The sequence below is a fragment of the Rhinoderma darwinii genome, chromosome 4 (genome assembly GCF_050947455.1).
Source record: "Rhinoderma darwinii isolate aRhiDar2 chromosome 4, aRhiDar2.hap1, whole genome shotgun sequence".
NCBI lineage: Eukaryota > Metazoa > Chordata > Amphibia > Anura > Rhinodermatidae > Rhinoderma > Rhinoderma darwinii.
Window position 1 is genome coordinate 145491532 of NC_134690.1, and position 19109 is coordinate 145510640.

The 19109-nt window shown below is 42.5% G+C and overlaps 1 protein-coding gene across 1 annotated transcript in view; it reads left to right on the top strand.

Moving 5' to 3' along the window:
- The window catches only part of KCNMB2 (potassium calcium-activated channel subfamily M regulatory beta subunit 2), a 626403-nt gene that overhangs the window by 483596 nt on the left and 123698 nt on the right, over positions 1–19109 (top strand). Inside the window, exon 3 of the mRNA XM_075861645.1 lies at positions 13612–13731. Coding sequence (XP_075717760.1) covers positions 13676–13731 — 56 coding nt within the window. The 5' untranslated portion in view covers positions 13612–13675. The remainder of the gene's footprint in view (positions 1–13611; positions 13732–19109) is intronic.

Below are 19109 nucleotides of genomic sequence, written 5' to 3' on the forward strand. Positions count from 1 at the left end.
GCCCAATAGAATGACACTTTAAAAAAAAAAAAAACATTCCATTTTTTGTCTCCAGATTACAAGAGCCATAGCGTTATTTTTTTCTCGTCAACGGAGATTAATGAGGGCTTGTTTTTTACCAACAAGTTGTAGTTTTCACTGGTACCATTTTGGGGTTCATAGGGCTTATTGATTAACAAAAAAATGTAATTCCGCCATTATTTTTTTACTTGTTCTTAAAGTGTTACTTTTAGGGCGGGTTCACACATGGCGGAATTGCACTTAAATTCCGCTGCGGACACTCCGCAGCGTTAATCCGCAGCGGAGCCGTTTCTACATTGACTTTCACTTTAATTTAGCAGTGTTCGTTTACACGATGCGTACAATTCCGCTGCGGAGCATAGGCTGCGGAGCGGAATTTGGTGTCCGCAGCATGCTCTGTCTGTTGCGGAGCAGTGGCGGACTCATGGCGGAATTTCTCCATTGACTTCAATGGAGATTCAAAGTTCCGCAATGAAGTCCGCAGCTGTCATGCACATGTCATGTGTGCTGCGGATGCGTCTTGCTTTTTTTACTTGACATTTCTTCATTCTGGCTGGACCTATGTATTTCTAGGTCTACAGCCAGACTGAGGAAGTCAATGGGGCTCCCGTAATGACGGGAGCGTTGCTAGGAGACGTCAGTAAATAGTCACTGTCCAGGGTGCTGAAAGAGTTAAGCGATCGGCAGTAACTGTTTCTGCACCCGGGACAGTGACTACCGATCCCAATATACATGTATCTGTAAAAAAAAATGAAGTTCGTACTTACCGAGAACTCCCTGTTTCTGTCTCCAGTCCGGCCTCCCAGGATGACGTTTCAGTGTAAGTGACGGCTGCAGCCAATCACAGGCCAAGCACAGGCTGCAGCGGTCACATGGACTGGCGCGTCATCCAGGGAGGTCGGGCTGGATGCCGAAGGAGGGACGCGTCATCAAGACAACGGGCGGTAAGTATGAAATTCTTTTACTTTCACTAGGGAAAGTGCTGTCCCTTCTCTCTATCCTGCACTGATAGGGAGAAGGGAAGCACTTTTCCCGCAGTCCGCAGCAGCTAGTCCGCATCAATTTTCTGCACATTTTGTGCAGATCCGCAGCCGTAATCCGCAACCCGGATTAGGTGCGGCATTGATGCGGACAGTTGCGGAGGAATTCCGCCATGTGTGGTCATGCCCTTAGAGTATGTGTAGTTGCAGCTCTGATTATAATAATTATGTGTATTTTTTTTTTATATTTTCGTTTTTCCCATAATAAAGCATTTTGTAAGTGGAAAAACGTAGTTATTTTGTGTTTTTTATATAGAAACCTTTTATTTGACTTTTTTCTTTAGTCTCATTTGGGACTTGACCATCCGATCTTTTGAACGCTTACATCATACACTGCAATGCTTCTGTATTGCAGTGTATTATTCCTGTCAGTGTAAAACTGACAGGCAGCCTATTAGGTTTACACACATGTCAGTCCTAGGGGACCTTCTTTTATCCTATGGCAACTTATCAGCACCAATGGAGCCCCCTTCTTTCTGTCTAACCACTTATATACCCAGATATCATGGGGGAGATGTCCATGGGTAAAGGCGAAAAAGTGTCATCCTGTTGGTCTAATAACTCCCTACTGCTGCTTCTGTTGTATGTGTGCATTTTTTACTGTCAAGTTGGACTATCAACGCACATAACCTCCAGATTTGTCATTACCATTGAACATGAACATACAGTTACGTCCAGAACTATTTGGACAGTGACACAATCTTCATGATTTGGGCTCTGCATGCCACCACATTGGATTTAAAATGAAACAACTGAGATGCAATTGAAGTGTAGACTTTCAGGTTTAATTCAAGGGGTTGAACAAAAATATCCTGTGAAAAGTTTAGGAATTGCAAGGCTTTTTCTACATAGACTCCTCATTTCAGGGGCTCAAAAGTAATTGGGCAAATTAACATTACCATAAATAAAATGTTTTTTTTTAGTACTTTGTAGAGAATCCTTTGCAGACAATGACTGCCTGAAGTCTGGAACCCATGGACATCACCAAACGCTTGGTTTCCTCCTTTGTGATGTTTTGCCAGGCTTTTACTGCAGCTGTCTTCAGTTGTTGCTTGTTTGAGGGTCTTTCTGCCTTAAGTTTTGCCTTAACCCCTTAAGTACACGGCCAATTTTGGCCTTGAGGACAGAACAATTTTTTTATATTTCCCACTTTGCATCCCGACGCTCATAACTCTTTTATTTTTTGTACGACGTAGTTGTATGAGACTTTGTTTTTTGCGGGACAAGTTGTACTTTATGTAGGTACTTTTTTATGGTACAAATACGTTATCATTTAATTTCTATACATTTTTATTTGGGCGAAAATGCAGAAAAAAGCAGTTCCGCATCAGTTTTAATATTTTTTTTTTACACAATACACCGATTATCATAAATAATGTTATACATTTGTTGTACAGGTTGTTACGGTCGTGGTGATACCAAGTATGTCTATATTATTTCATGTTTTGAGACTTATATTTTAAAAAGTTTATTTATTATAAAAAAATGTGTGTTTGTGTATTTTTATTACTTTTTATTTATTTATCATTATTTTTTTTTACATTCATTTAACTTTTTTTTTAATCCCTTAAAGGGATTTATAATTTTGATTTTGTAACTGTAATGTACTGGCATAGATCTATATGCCAGTACATTAGCCTGTGTACTGATTGTATACAGGCAGTTGTAAGGGCATACCTCAGTATGCTCTAACAACAGGAAATATGTTCAGACAGCCCTGGGGTCCTCCAATGGACCCTGGGCTATCTGGCCATACAAGTTATGGGCTTTGATCGTGTCACAGTTATCTTCTGTGACGTGATTAAAGTGCAGTACCCTCTCTTTGAACGCCGCGATCAGCTTTCATCGCGGCATTCAAAGGGTTAACGGCGGAGAGAAGATGTTTCTCTTCTCTCCGCTGTCAGAGCGGGGCCATGGCTGTGTATTACAGCCATTGCCCAGCTCTCGAAAGTGCGCACAGACGGCTGTCACACAGGACGAGAATGCTCGTCCTATTGCGCCAAGTACTCGCCGCTCTGGACAAGCATTCTCCTCGTGTGTCGGCAACCAGTTAAGCAAGTGAAATGCATGCTTGATCGGGTTGAGATCTGGTGAATGACTTGGCCATTGCAGAATATTCCATATGCCATCACACTGCCTCCGCCATGTTTTATTGAGGATGTGGTGTGCTTTGGATCATGAGCCGTTCCAATTCTTCTCCATACTTTCTTCCTCCCATCACTCTGGTACAGGTTGATCTTAGTTTCATCTGTCCAAAGAATGCTGTTCCAGAACTGGGCTGGCTTCTTTAGATGTTGTTTGGCAAAGTCTAATCTGGCCTTTCTATTTTTGAGGCTGATTAATGGTTTGCACCTTGTGGTGAACCCTCTGTATTTGCTCTCATGAAGTCTTCTCTTTATGGTAGACTTAGATACGGATACACCTACTTCCAGGAGAGTGTTCTTCACTTGGGTAGATGTTGTGAAGGGGTTTATCTTCACCATGGAAAGGATTCTGGGATCATCCACCACTGTTGTCTTCCGTGCACATCTTTTTTTTTTTTTTTTTCAAGAATGTACCAAACTGCTGATTTGGCTCTCCTAACATTTGCGCAATCTCTCTGATGGATTTCTTAATTTTTTTCAGCCGAAAGATGGACTGTTTCACTTGCATTGAGAGCTCCTTTGACCTCATGTTGTGGGTTCACAGCAACCGCTTCAAAATGCAAATGCCACACCTGGAATAAACTCCAGACCTTTTACCTGCTTAATTGATGATGGATTAACGAGGGAATAGCTCATGCAGCAATAATTGTCCAATTACCTTTGGTCCCTTGAAAAAAAGACAGATGCATATTAAAGAACTGTAATTCCTAAACCATTCCTCAAATTAGGATGTGAATACCCTCAAATTAAAGCCAAGAGTCTGCACTTTAAGCCCATATTGATTATATAACTTCATATTCAATATGTTTTCTTAAATAGCTAAAATGCCACAACTTGTGTCACTGTCCAAATAATTCTGGACAGAACTGTATATGTGTGTACAGTATGTGATGGTTTATAATGCTAATAGCATTCAGTGTTCTCCTAGTACAAGGCTATACAAGACATAGACCAGAGCTGCCAATCATACCCTTGAGGATCAGTCATAAGGGTACAAATTCATTAAATGGACTTTCAGGAATTTTTATAACATTTTTTATTTTTATTTATTTTATTCCTACTGCAGTGTACTGTCATATGTGTGTGGTTGAGATGTCACAAGGAAAACATTGAAAACCCTTTTAATAATGAACCTTGTATCTCTGTGATTTTTGTGCCCCTGCCTCCGCTGCACGTAATGGATATTTTATGGGTTATATGCAAATGTCAGCAGCATTGTACTGTATTGGTTTTTTAAACTTATGCATTCACACTCTTGGGGTGGGTGTGAAGTGTGAAAAGACCAACAACTTTATAGCTTAGCATATAGCTAAGAGGTCTAGGACTTCTTGCTCTGAACCCAAACCATTGTTCTTAGCCAGAGCTGGAGCATTGGGAGTTGCAGAAGCACAAGTTTCATTACTAAATGCGCTTGTGTCCCTATGACAGACACTCTTTAATATGATTGTCAAGAATGCCTTGAAATGTAAAAAAAAAAAAGAGACACAATGTCAATTATATATATATATATTGTGGTAGTGCAGCTACGGGACAGTGCAGAAACTGTCAGGTGCACATCCATCTGCTCGATGGCATCTCCAACAGCTCTCCTTCTGCTGAATAGCCACCACATGCGGTCAAGGTTGGTTGCTCCCAGCAACCATATCTGGGCGATTCAGCACACTTGGCTTTTTAACAGCTGCCCCACGTTGCTTGGGAACACCTTTTAAATTCACATAATCCGCTCGCAAACATTCCCACCATGAGTCCGGGTGGTTGCCCTTAGCAACGGTACTCACAGTTTGTATCACAGGTATGCATGCTCTTTGCTCTTCTCCGCAAACTATCTGTAACACATCTGGAGTACCCGGCATCAATGCAGCTGGCGTTGAAAGGCATCCACTTGGCTTGGAAGGCTGTGTATCCTTGGACAGTACTCTCCATTTGCTTCCAACTGTGCCAGGAACCTCTGGTTATCCTCCCTCTGCTTGGCATTTGCTTCCTGCAGCTCCGCATTAGTTTGTACTATCTTTTTGAGGAGTTCCTCAATAAGACTCATTGCAAGAGGAAAACCCCTCTCTGCTGTACATGCTCCCTGGTTGCTTAAAAACCTGACAGTTTCTGCATTGTCCAGTAGCTGCACTACTACATATCCCCCCCCCCCTTTGATAAAGGCCGTAGGACTGATCACATTTGAACCGCCCACCAGGGTCAAGCTCCTACATTGGGACATAATTACACTTAGGGTCACCTCTACAGTAACAGACATTTGATAATCACCCGTGGGTGTATTATACGGGTGCTCCAGCAACTCTTCTATGTTGGCAAGCATGGCATCCTCATCCCTTGTAGGCACTACTAGCTTTTGCTGATCACAGCCGTATTTACATGTGTTGTGCCCTACATTCAGAGACCTTTCCGCATCTATGAAGTGGCTTTGTGTGTCACCCCTTGGTTTAGACACTGGCTCATAGTGTTCAGTAACACTCATCTCGTGAGTTGTGGTATATACCGTACCATCTACCACACCACTTTCAGATACTATACTCCCCTCCATCTTAGAGTTTTGCGTCTTAGCATTTATACGCTCAGACTGTCCGTCCAGAGACACTTTTTCACCACACTGACCAGACCTCTCTAGGTTACTTCTATCAGAACCAGTAGTGGTCGTCCCTGCAGTAGTGTTAGGGCCCTCATCCCGCTTAGTGGTATAGCCCCGCTTGTTGCCCTTAGCAACCTGTCTGGTGTCACATGCAGCTTCCATGGCTAAAGCACCCACTGTATCAGTATCCCTTGAACCAGCCTGGAAGACCACCTCTATGGCTCCCCTCACCTCTTGGGAAAGTGTGGGCGCTACATGTGTCTCACCGTCTGCATGTGAAAGACCTGCAGGGGGCAGAACTTCTAAGGGTGAAGCAGTAACCCTTCTCACACTATACATGTCAGTAGTGTCCTCGTTGGTACCATTGACAGCCCCAACCTCTAGGGAAATGTTTTAATGTACATCTAGTTCCCTACCGGGCAGTTCATTAGTGACCGAGGCCACAGCCACCAGCGCACACACCTCACTGACTCCACTGTCCAAGAACTCATGTGCGTCACTTAGGGCTACATTCACACTGGTGTGGTCGCTCAAATAAAAAGGTAGATCACTGCTGCTGGATTCAGCAAACTTGGCTTTTTAACAGCTGCCCCACGTTGCTTGGGAACAACTTTTAAATTCATATAATCCGCTCGCAAACATTTCCATCATGAGTCCGGGTGGTTGCCCTTAGCAACGGTACTCACAGTTTGTATCACAGGTATGCATGCTCTTTGCTCTTCTCCGCAAACTGTCTGTAACACATCCGGAGTACCCGGCATCAAAGCAGCTGGCGTTGAAAGGCATCCACTTGGCTTGGAAGGCTGTGTATCCTTGGACAGTACTTGTGCCCTTAAAGCCTCTCCATTTGCTTCCAACTGTGCCAGGAACCTCTGGTTATTCTCCCTCTGCTTGGCATTTGCTTCCTGCAGCTCCGCATTCGTTTGCACTATCTTTTTGAGGAGTTCTTCAATAAGACCCATTGCAATGGAAAAACAGACTCTTTGATTGGGCTTCTGGCCCTTTAAATTTCACTGCACACTTCTTGTGCCATTTTATTGCCCGCATTCTCCACCATATGTGACATCTTGGGGACCACTTAGCTCACAGGATCGCCATCTCAAGGGTGAGATGGTTGGCACACTTATAAAGTTCACTCCAACTCATTGAATAAAAGTTTATACCAGCCGCAGCTAACTTTATTGTCTTCACCAGAGCAAGCAGTGTTACAACAAAAAAACATACAAAATAAACCCTAGGCCGTCCAGCCTCTAGTAAACATTAATTGTCCCTCACTAAGAGACCCTAAGCCTTGTGCCCAGTACCTCAAAACATAGGCAGTTTTACCTTACACGTTGGTGACTCTCACAGGCTAGCATGCCTATCATCCCCAGACTGAGAGCCCTGTGTGAACAGCACACACCTCAATTAAAGAGCCGTCTCAGGTGAAGCCTACCTAGGCTCATCAGACAGCCCAAGACACGGACTGTCTGTATGGAATGGAAGCCCGCCCTTCTCCTTCACACTCCAGCAAACCAGGCCCTATTCCGGGCTTAACACCCAAGAAACAGCAGAGAAAACCCCTCTCTGCTGTACATGCTCCCTGGTTGCTTAAAAACCTGACAGTTTCTGCACTGTCCAGTAGCTGCACTCACTCAGGGCCACCATCAGGGGGGTATTACTGGTACTCCTGTCAGGGGCCCGGCCACATGGATGAAGAAAAGGGGCCCGCCGGGCTGCCGTCGCCCCCCTTCGGACTGTTGCCCCCCCCTCGCAACGCTCACGGGCCCCCCTTTCAATGCTCGCGCCCCGCCCCTACTAACGCCCGCGGCATCGCCCGCGGCACCCCCCTAGCAACGCCCGCGGCACCCCCTGCATACCTGTTGTAGCTTCACTGGACGGGGAAGGTGCAGCATGTGCTGAAGCTCCGTGTGGAGATCCCGCCCCCAGCTCCTCTACACTGCCGAACGGACCTGCAGGCTGGTGAGTATTTTCCCCTATCCATCCTGCTTCCTATTCCCCCTGACCCCATTTGTAGAATGTATAAAGTTGGTTAAAATGTTTTTTGGTATTTTTTTTTCGTTTTCGCGGCAAAAATGGCGCAGTTTTGCCGCGATTATATAAAAATAGCAGCAAAACTATTATGAAAATTGCATAAAAAAAGGATGCAAAACATGAAAAGTGCTGTTGGGCTATATTCTCACAGTGCAGTCAAATCAAGTTTTTGCCGCGATTTTGCAAAACTTGTGGCAAAAAAATGGGATTTCACCGCACTGTGTAACTAGACTAAGGAATTATTCAGACGGCCTCGTTCGGTCCGTGACATACGGAGCGTGTATCGGCCATATTTCCCAGGCCGACCACAATTCATGGAGCCGGACTCCTAGCATCATAGTTATCAGTGTTGCTGGGAGTCCTTGCCTCTTCGCGGGAATACTATCCCATACTGTAATGATGCTTTCAGTACGGGACCGGGGACAGTATTCCCACGGGAAGGGAGGGACTCCTACGATCATAGATAACTGTGATGCTAGAAACCCGGCTCCCTGAACTGTGGTCGGTCCGGGAAATATGGCCGATACACGCTCCGTATATCACAAACCGAACATGGACGTCTGAATAAGGCCGCTTACTTGCCTCCTATTTTTATTGTGGATTGCGCACTGAAAATTCACTACAAATTACAATATAAGGCCTTATTCACACGAACGTGTTATACGTCCATGATACGAGCGTGATTTTCACTGGCGTCGCACGGACTTATGTTAGTGAATGGGGCCGTTCAGACTGTCAGTGAAACTCACGACGTGTCCTATACTTGCCCGTCTTTCGCGCAGCACGCACCCATTGAAGTCAATGGGTGCGTGCAAATCGCGCACGGCACACGGAAGCACTTCTGGATGACGCGCGTGATTCGCGCTACAGTAGGTAAAGAAGTTAAGGGAAACATAAAAGCCCCTCCTTCTTTACTGTGTTGTAACATCAAAACAGAGTGTCATAATGATGCCGGCTGCGCGAAAATCCCGCAGCTACGCACCATATACAGATGCCACACTGAACTTTTGCTCGCGCAAAATGGACACGTTCGTGTGAATAAGGCCTAAGGCGATATTCAGACCAACGTGTGTGAAATCAGACGTGAAGAATGGCAGTTTTTCGTGGCCGATTTGCAGCCGTGCGGGACCAATTTTCACAGACTTGAGTCTATTGAGGGATCCGTGAAAACGCACAAAAATAGGACATGTCCTATTTTTTTACAGGCCCTTCACACGGTCCGTTAGAACAACGACCATGTGAATAACCCCATAGAAATACATGCAGCCGTGTGACGGCCATTAACAAAAACGTCCTTCACACGGACGATTAACACGTTAGTCTGAATAAGCCCTAACTCATGTGAATGGGGTTTGTCAAAACCTCATGCACGTGCAGCATTTCACCCCACAAATAATTTTTTTTCAGCTTCCCAGTACATTATGCGGTACAATAAATGGTGCCATGAAAAACTACAACTTGTACCGCAAAAAACAAGCCCTCAAATAAAAAAATAATAGCTTTTGGAAGGTGGAGAGGAAAAAACAAAAGTTAAAATCCAAATAATGGCTGAGGAGGGAAGGGGTTAAATCAGCTGCATGCCCATTAGGCTATGTTCACACAATTAGCAAAAACAGTCTGAAAATACGGAGATATTCAAGGGAAAACCGCTCCTGATTTTCAGAAGTTTTTTAAGCAAACTAGTGTTTTTTGCAGTGTTTTTTACGGCCGTTTTTGGAGCTGTTTTTCTATAGAGTCAATGAAAAAGGCTCCAGAAACGTCTGAAGATGCGACCTGCACTTCTTTTTCGCGGCCGTTTTTTTACGCGGCCGTTGTAAAAACAAAACGGCCCGTCGGAACACAACGCCGTTTTTTTTCTCATTGAAATCAATGGGCAGATGATTGGACGCGTTCTGCTTGTGATATTTCGGACGTTTATGGCCAGAAAAACGTCTGAAAATAATCTGTGTGAACATACCCTAATGTTGAAGAATTGTAACGCATTTCATCCTTTACAATGTAAAGGGTTAATTTGCTGTAAATCTCCAGCAAATTCTGTAACGCACACATTGAGGAATCCGGTGCACAAAATCCGCATCAAAACCGCAGGTAATTCCGCAGGTAAAATCTGCATGTATTAGTGCGTTTTTTGATAAGTTTTTAGGTGCGGTTTTTACTTTTTGATGCGGAAATAGGTGCAGGTTTTATGCTGCAGATTTTTTTATTATTTTTTAAACTAGTCAGAAACAATTCGCAAGCGGAAACACAAGATAAATTGACATGTAGCATATTTTCAAATACGCACCGCAGGTCAATTTTTTTGCAGAAAATGCGACATGTAGATGAGATTTCTTGATCTCATTTACTTTGCTGGTACTGTGTCACACTGCGAATTTGCCGCACAAAAATACCCGCGACAAATTTGCACGTAATAAGTATCGTGTGCATTTGGCCTAACAGAGTTTTTTTAACTCCCCCTAAGGCCCCGTTCACACATGTTGGATTTGATACGGATTCCGATGACATGTTGATGATTCTGCATCCCATGCATATGAGGTTTCCGCAACCCAGTTCACATGCTGTGAAAAATTTTCCACGTGTATTTTTGTCAGCACCATGAAAAGAAATCCACCACAGCAATAAGTAGCATGCTACTTATATTACATGGAAAAGCCGAGGATGAGCAACTTTGAATGACAATGGGACTTAGGCCTTGTTCACACAGTATTTTGCAGGCAGAAAAATCTGCCTTGAAATTCCTTCAGGCTTTCTCTGCCTCCCATTGATGTCAATGGGAGGTCAGAGACGGAAATGCCTGAAGAAAGGGCATGTCGCTTCTTTCTCTCGCGAGCGTTTTTTCCGCTCGCGGGAAAAAAACGCCTTCGTCTCCCGTTGAAATCAATAGGAGGCGATTTCGGACTTTTTTGCCGTGGTTTCCGCTGAAAAAGATGTGGCAAAAAACTCTATGTGAACAGGGCCTTATTCTCGTGCGGATCTGCTACACGCTTGTAGCATCTGCGCCAGGAATCAAAGGGAAAGCCTCAGATTTTTGCTGTGGAAAAACACATTGAACTTTAATGGCAACGTAAGAGCGGAGCATTAGTGCTCCATACATCCTCACAAGCGCTTCCCCCTCCCTTAAGGCCCCTTCACATCGTATTGTTGCCCTAAGTTTATCGTGTAGTCAGGAAATCTCCTACCTTACAGTAGAAACAACGTAAACGATAATTCACAGGGCTCCATTATGTCCTTTTAGCCTCCATCGGGCTGGTAGACGTTGGTTTACCTTCTTTTTGAAGGATGAAATGGCGTAGTAGACTTTGTTATTCCGGAGTCCCCATCCAGCATCACGAGTGCTCTACCCGCGGACTTTGTCCCTGGGAAAGCTCCTGACATCACTGTCCATATATGTAAAGTGACATCAGGGGATTCTCCAGGGCCGGAATCCCTGGCCAGAGTGATGCTCTGGCTGTGTACTCAGGCTTTGCAAAGCTTCGGACGTCACTTTACGTATATGGACATCAGGAAAAGCGCCAGAGTCCCTGGGCAGAGCGCTAGTAGAAGGCTCCAGCTCTGTTCATGGACAGTGACTTCAGTAGTTTCCCCTGGGCCATTCTCCAGGCGACGTATCCCACTGTATGCCATACAGTCTGATACGTTTTAGCTAAATAGATCAAAATCCGGAGCATTAACCGGTCACTGCCGGCTCCATGATTTCCTAAACTGTAATTAACATCAGCACCAAAATCAGTTAATGCGTATAACGTACAAACGTGAGTGCCACAATTTCCGTTGCCCACCCCCGGTAATGGAGGGGGGGGCCCAGACATCTTGGCTGTATGGGGCCCAGAAATTCCTGATGGCGGCCCTGGCTGCACTACTATATATATATATATATATATATATATATATATATATATATATATATATATGTATATATATATATATATATATATATATATGTATATATATGTATATATATATATATGACCATTGCACAGTAATTTCCTTTTATACTAGTTTATTTTAAGCATGTCAGTCATAGATATTATTTGTACCGTGCAATGTTTTCTTTTAGAACAAATCAGACAGACATATGTATCACTGATCTCTACACTGGAAGCGATGCACTTTTTCCCAGATTGAATATCTCATATAGTACTTGCATTGTGTTATATCCTCTCTCAGTAGGTAACAAATCCAGACATGTATGATACAGTACAGGCATGCTTCATAGCTTCATTGCAATAACGTCATTGTGGTGTAGCATACAGAAGAGCTAAAGAAAAGATTTCATGCATATTACGCATGTATTATCTATTATTTTATAGGCAAACCATGTCAAAGATGCGTTTATAAATTGCTACACTACACAGAACTGCGAGGTATCGAATAGTACAATAAATGGCGGTAAATGCAGATTTTGAGGTACCTTAATATAGCCATGAATCATCAACTCTTCTGATGTTTATTATGCACAAGGATTCGGTACATGTTTCCATGGATACTCGGCACATCAATGATTCTTAAGCAAGTGTGTTTATGAATTAGATGGATAAATATCGGGACAGTCATTTGTTTAGGCCTAAAGCTGACAACAGTAGCCATTATTACTTCACTGCTTATTATACATTTACTATTATTTTTCAAAGCAACTGTATTACCACTGCAAAATGACTACTTTATATTGTTTTTAGAGAACCAAGAGAGGAAGCACCTCTTTCACATTCCAGCATTTTAAGCGGAGGTAAATCTTTGGTGCACCTCCTCTTGTATACTAGGAAATTGCATTTCTTACAATCTATAATATACTGCTATTATCTGAATCACTCCCTTCACAAGATAGAGAGATTTGGGTAATAGGCATATATTAGAGAATTGTTCATAATGTCATTCCCTAATATATTAGTTAAAGTGGCTCCAAAAGTCAACCATCACTTTAATTATGTCTAAGACCCCTGAACAAGTGAAACATAAAAAAAAAGTGTTACAGTTTTCAGCAATTCTGATGGTTTTTTTCAGCTAGTGACATAAGAAATGATGCAGAGAACTCAGAAGCAATAAAACGTGATGTATACTTTATATAAAAATGACATATTCGACTTTTAAAAAGGGAGCAGGCAATGAAATGGTTAAAAAAAACCTGTGAAACTGTAAAGGAAATAGGAAACAAACCTTGGAACATACTCTGCTTGCATCACTGGACATCAGACATCATGGAACAGGAGCACCTGGCCACGTTGCTAAGATTCTCCTGAGCGGTGTCAGGGGGGGGGGGGGGGGGGAGAGTTTCTGTATTTAAATTTGCGGTGATATTTAGTTACAGGTTTAGTAGCAGATCGAAGTAGCATGAATGCATCATGGAATCATATCATGTTATTAGATACATTTCTGCTCAGGAAAAAGAGAAGTAGAAGAAACATGGGAGTATAAAATAAAGCACAAAACTCTAGCATCCAAAACTTCAATTTATTAAAGCCTAGAGGATTATGATTTTACGGCTACTAGGACATGGTTTTCCACAGCAAAATTTATTACGACAGGAATAAAATGTGCCTTATCTCATACTGCTGGAAATGAACATGTGAAAATCAAAGCAAGAGATAGTGTTGTCAATTAAAGCTGCAAAGCGGGAGGAGAAGCTATATTCTTTTATGTATTAGTTTACATAATCAGCCAATCTATCTCTTCATTTGAGAATCCTTGGAGTACTAACTAGGAAAATAAAAGTTGCACCGAAAAACCTTTAGGCAATGGGCACTGATTTTCATCATGTTCTTCAAATGAGTGACACAAAGTATCCTTCTCTTAGGTCACTACATCATTCCGCCAAGTCCACCACTGTCGGGAAAGGCAAAGTTGGACAACACTCTAAGATGTTTATTTGGACCAGTGGCCGGTCCGCCTCATCATACCGACCAGATGAAAGAAGGTAAGACTTATTCACCCACTTTTATTGTCATCTGAAAGACTTGAAATAATAATAGCTGTAAGGGTATGTGCACACACACTAATTATGTCCGTAATTGACGGACGTATTTCGGCCGCAAGTCCCGGACCGAACACAGTGCAGGGAGCCGGGCTCCTAGCATCATACTTATGTACGATGCTAGGAGTCCCTGCCTCGCTGCAGGACAACTGTCCCGTACTGTAATCATGTTTTCAGTACGGGACAGTAGTTCCACGGAGAGGCAGGGACTCCTAGCATCGTACATAAGTATGTCAGGAGCCCGGCTCCCTGCACTGTGTTCGGTCCGGTACTTGCAGCCGAAATACGTCCGTCACTTACGGACGTAATTAGTGTGTGTGCACATACCCTTATTGTGTGGTTGTTCACCACATATTTAAAGTTATGTAGCCTGTGCTTCTGACAGAGTAACATGTTTCTTAATTACTGTAAAACAAATAATGCGATATCATATATATATATATAATATATATATATATATATATATATATATATTATTCTTATTATTAACATGTATATTGATTAATAACTTCATTAGTAACTGTAAGGATTAAACTACTAAGGATTAATGCACACGACTATATTTTTGCGGCCGCAATTTATCCGATAAATTGCGGCTGCATTCTTTTCTATGGCTCCATGCACACGACCGTGAATTACACGGATCGGTGCGGGCCCGCAAATTCGGACCGCAAAATCTCATGACAAGTCATTTTACAGTGCGGATTCACCAATGCTGTTGAATTGTTGTGGATCCGTGAGTCCAGATGACACACGGATACACAACAAGGGTTTTTGGCAGTCTGAGGGACCACAACGGACCCGTTGTTTTGCGGACTGCAAAAACCCATAAGGTCGTGTGCATGAGACCTAAATCGTTTTCTCACTAAAGACACATGTGGCCCCCGCTGATCACTAGAACAGATCGCCATGCCACTTTGGAATTTGGCAGGTTTTTGAAGATGTCATTATAAACTCAACAGCTGACCCTTTAGCCTATGACAACAGTACAGCTCACCTGACAGGATCCGAAGTGACATAGCACTTCCCAGCGGTCGCACCAATACCGATCGGATACTGATGCCATATTCTAGCTATATCCTATCAATATCTTAAGTGAAACAATCCCTTTAAGGAAATGTTTACATGCAGCAGGTTTGTTGAGGACATTTTTACACATATAAAGGGGTGTGTATCCGCAGCATTTGCATGGATTTCTGAAAACCCCATTTGGATGTATGGGACAGTAGCAGAAATTTCTGGAAAAAATCTTCCACATGTGAATATACCCTTTCCTGTTGTTATTGCAATGAATTAAGACATGCTCCATATACAGCAACATGCGATAAATTGTATGCATTAACTGTTGATCGTTACACACATGAAAATGTATTATTTTGATTATTTTTTCTGTAATGTTGCACTGGTTTTTTTTAAAGTGTAGCTAAATGTTTGACAAACTTCTGACATGTCATAGTGACATGTCGGAAGTTTGGATTGGTGGGGGTCCGAGCATTGAGACCCCACCAATTGCTAGAACGAAGCAGCTGAATCGCTCATGTGAGCGCTCAGCCACTTCGTGTCTGTTCGGCTTTTTCCAGAAATAAACTCCGATACATCGGCTTTCCGGAAAAAGGTGAACAGACACGAAGCGGCTGAGCACTCACACGAGCGCTTTAGCTGCTTCGTTCTAGCGATTGGTGGAGGTCTCAGTGCTCGGACCCACACCAATTTAAACTTCTGACATGTCACTATGACATGTCAGAAGTTTGTCAAACGTTTAGCTACACTTTAACCCCTTCCCTCTTTAGCCACTTTTGACCTTCCTGACAGAGCCTCATTTTTCAAATCTGACATGTGTCACTTTATGTGGTAATAACTCCGGAATGCTTTCACCTATCCAAGCGATTCTGAGATTGTTTTCTCGTGACACATTGCACTTTAAGTTACTAGCAAAATTTGCTCGATATGTTCAGTATTTAATTATGAAAAACACCAAAAATTAGCGAAAAATTGCAAAAATTAGCATTTTTCTCAATTTAAATGTATCTGCTTGTAAGACAGGCAGTTATACCACACAAAATTGTTGCTAATTAACATCACCCATATGTCTACTTTAGATTGGTATCGTTTTTTGAACATCCTTTTATTTTTCTATGACCTCACAAGGCTTAGAACTTTAGCAGCAATTTCTCACATTTTCAAGAAAATTTCAAAAGGCTATTTTTACAGGGGCCAGTTCAGTTGTGAAGTGGTTTTGAGGGCCTTATATATTAGAAACCCCCAAAAAGTCACCCTATTTTAAAAACTTCACCCCTCAAAGTATTCAAACCAGCATTTAGAAAATGTCTTAACCCTTTACACATTTCACAGGAATTAAAGCAAAGTAGAGGTGAAATTTACAAATTTCATATTTTTTTGCAGAAATAAATTTTTAATACAATTTTTTTTATAACACAGAAGGTTTTACCAGAGAAATGCAACTCAATATTTGATGCCCAGTTTCTGCAGTTTTAGGAAATATCCCACATGTGGATAGCAAAGGAACACCTAGGGGATTTTGGGGCCTTATTTTTGTTAGAATATATTTTAGGCACCATGTCAGGTTTGAAGGTCTCTTGTAGTGACAAAACAGTAAAAATCCCCCAAAAGTGACCCCATCTGGGAAAATACACACCTCAAGGAAATTATCTAGGGGTATAGTGAGCATTTTGACCGCACAGGTTTTTTACAGAAATTATTGGAAGTAGGCCGTGAAAATTAAAATCAACATTTCTTCAAAGAAAATGTAGGTTTAGCGATTTTTTTTCTCATTTCCACATGGACTAAAGGAGAATAAGCACCGCAAAATTTGTAAAGCAATTTCTCCAGAGTAAAACAATACCCAACATGTGGTAATAAATGGATATTTGGACACATGGCAGGGCTTAGAAGGGAAAGAGCGCCATTTGGCTTTTGGAGCTCAAATTTAGCAGGAATGGTTTGAGAGGCCATGTCACATTTACAAAGCCCCTGAGGGGACAAAACAGTGGAAACCCCCCACAAGTGACCCCATTTCGGAAACTACACCCATTGAGGAAATTATCTAGGGGTATAGTGAGCGTTTTGACCCCACAGGTTTTTTTGCATAAATTATTGGAAGTAGGCTGTGAAAATGATAATCTAAATTTTTTCAAAGAAAATGTAGGTTTAGCTAATTTTTTCTAATTTCCACAAGGACTGAAGGAGAAAAAGCACTGTAAAATGTGTAAAGCAATTTCTCCCGAGTAAAACAATACCCCACATGTGGTAATAAACGGATATTTGGACACACGGCAGGGCTTAGAAGGGATGGAGTGCCATTTGGCTTTTGGAGTCCACATTTAGCAGGAATGGTTTGCGGAGGCCATGTCACATTTACGAAGCCCCTGAGGGGACAAAACAGTGGAAACCTCCCACAAGTGACCCCATTTTGGAGACTACACCCATTGAGGAAATTATCTAGGGGTATAGTGAGCGATTTGACCCCACAGTTTTTTTGCAGAAATTATTGGAATTAGGCCCTGAAAATAATAATCTACATTTTTTCAAAATAAATCTAGGTTTAGCTAATTTTTTCTCATTTCCAGAAGGACTGAAGGAGAAAAAGCACCACAAAATTTGTAAAGCAATTTCTCCCGAGTAAAACAATACCCCACATGTGGTAATAAACGGCTGTTTGGACACACGGCAGGGCTTAGAAGGGAAAGAGCACTATTTGGCTTTTTGAGATCACATTTAGCAGGAATGGTTTGCGGAGGCCAGGTCACATATGCAAAGCCCCTGAGGGGACAAAACAATGAAAACGCACAAAAAGGGACTCCATTTAGGAAACTACACCTCTTGAGGAATTCATCTAGGGGTGTAGTCAGCATTTTGACCCCACAGATGTTTCATAGAATTTATTAGAATTAGGCAGTGAAAATAAAAACAGTCCTTTTTCTTCAATAAGACGTAGCTTTAGCGCAAATTTTTTCATTTTCTCAACAAATAAAGGAAAAAAAGAACCCAACATTTGTAAAGCAATTTCTCCCGAGTACGGCAATACCCCATATGTGGTCATAAACTGCTGTTTGGGCAAACGGCAGGGCTCAGAAGGGAAGGACCGCCATTTGGAGTGCAGATGTTGCTGGATTGGTTTCTGGGCGCCTGTGGGCCCAAAACAGTAGAAACCCCCCAGAAGTGACCCCATTTTGGAAACTACACCCCTCAATGCATTTACCAAGGGGTGTAGTAAGCATTTTAACCCTGCAGGTGTTTTGTAGAAATTAGTGTTCACTCGATGTTGCAGAGTGAAAATGGGATTTTTTTTCCATAGATATGCCAATATGTGGTGCCCGGCTTGTGCCACCATAACAAGACAGCTCTCTAATTATTATGTGGTGTTTCCCGGTTTTAGAAACACCCTACATGTGGCCCTAATCTTTTGCCTGGACATATGACAGGGCTCAGGAGTGAAGAGTACCATGCGGAGTGGAGGCCTAATTTGGCGATTTACAAAGTATTGGTTCACAACTGCAGAGGCTCAGATGTGAAATAATAAAAAGAAACCCCTGAGAAGTGACCCCCATTATGAAAACTGCACCCCTCAAGGCATTTATTAAGGGGTGTAGTGAGCATTTTCACCCCACAGGTCTTTTCCATAAATGAATGCGCTGCGGATGGTGCAAATTAAAAATTTATATTTTTCTCTAGATATGCCATTCAGTGGCAAATATGTCATGCCAAGCTTATGACGCTGGAGACACACACCCCAAAAATTGTTAAAAGGGTTCTCCCGGGTATGACGATGCCATATATGTTGAAGGAAACTGCTGTTTGGGCACGCTGTAGGGTTCAGAGCCGAGGGAGCACCATTTGGCTTTTGGAGAGCGGATTTTGCTTGGTACTATATTTGTTTGAGTATTGCTGGTGTTTCCATTTATAATGTGGGGGTACATGTAAGCGGGGTGGAGTATATAAGGGGCATAGTCAGGTGGTATAAAAAAATAAAATAATCCATAGATGTGTGTTACGCTGTGAAGCAATCCTTTCCGCACAGGCCAGTGTCGCACTGATAAATGGTGTCATTTCTTATCCCCCTTTTGGTCCACACTCCGCACCTTTTGTAGTTTGGGGAATTTTGCTGGGAAAGTGTTGTCCTGGTATAATACGGGCACCGTCGCTTCCAGCGGATATGTTTGGGCTCTCCCCTTCCTGGTTCCCTAATTTTAGGTCCTTGATAAATCGCCTCTTGAAACAGAAGAAATGTTCCCCTCGGGCACAACTGCATATTTTTTTATTTCCTGACTTATTGGAGCCATAACTAATTTAATTTTTCATAG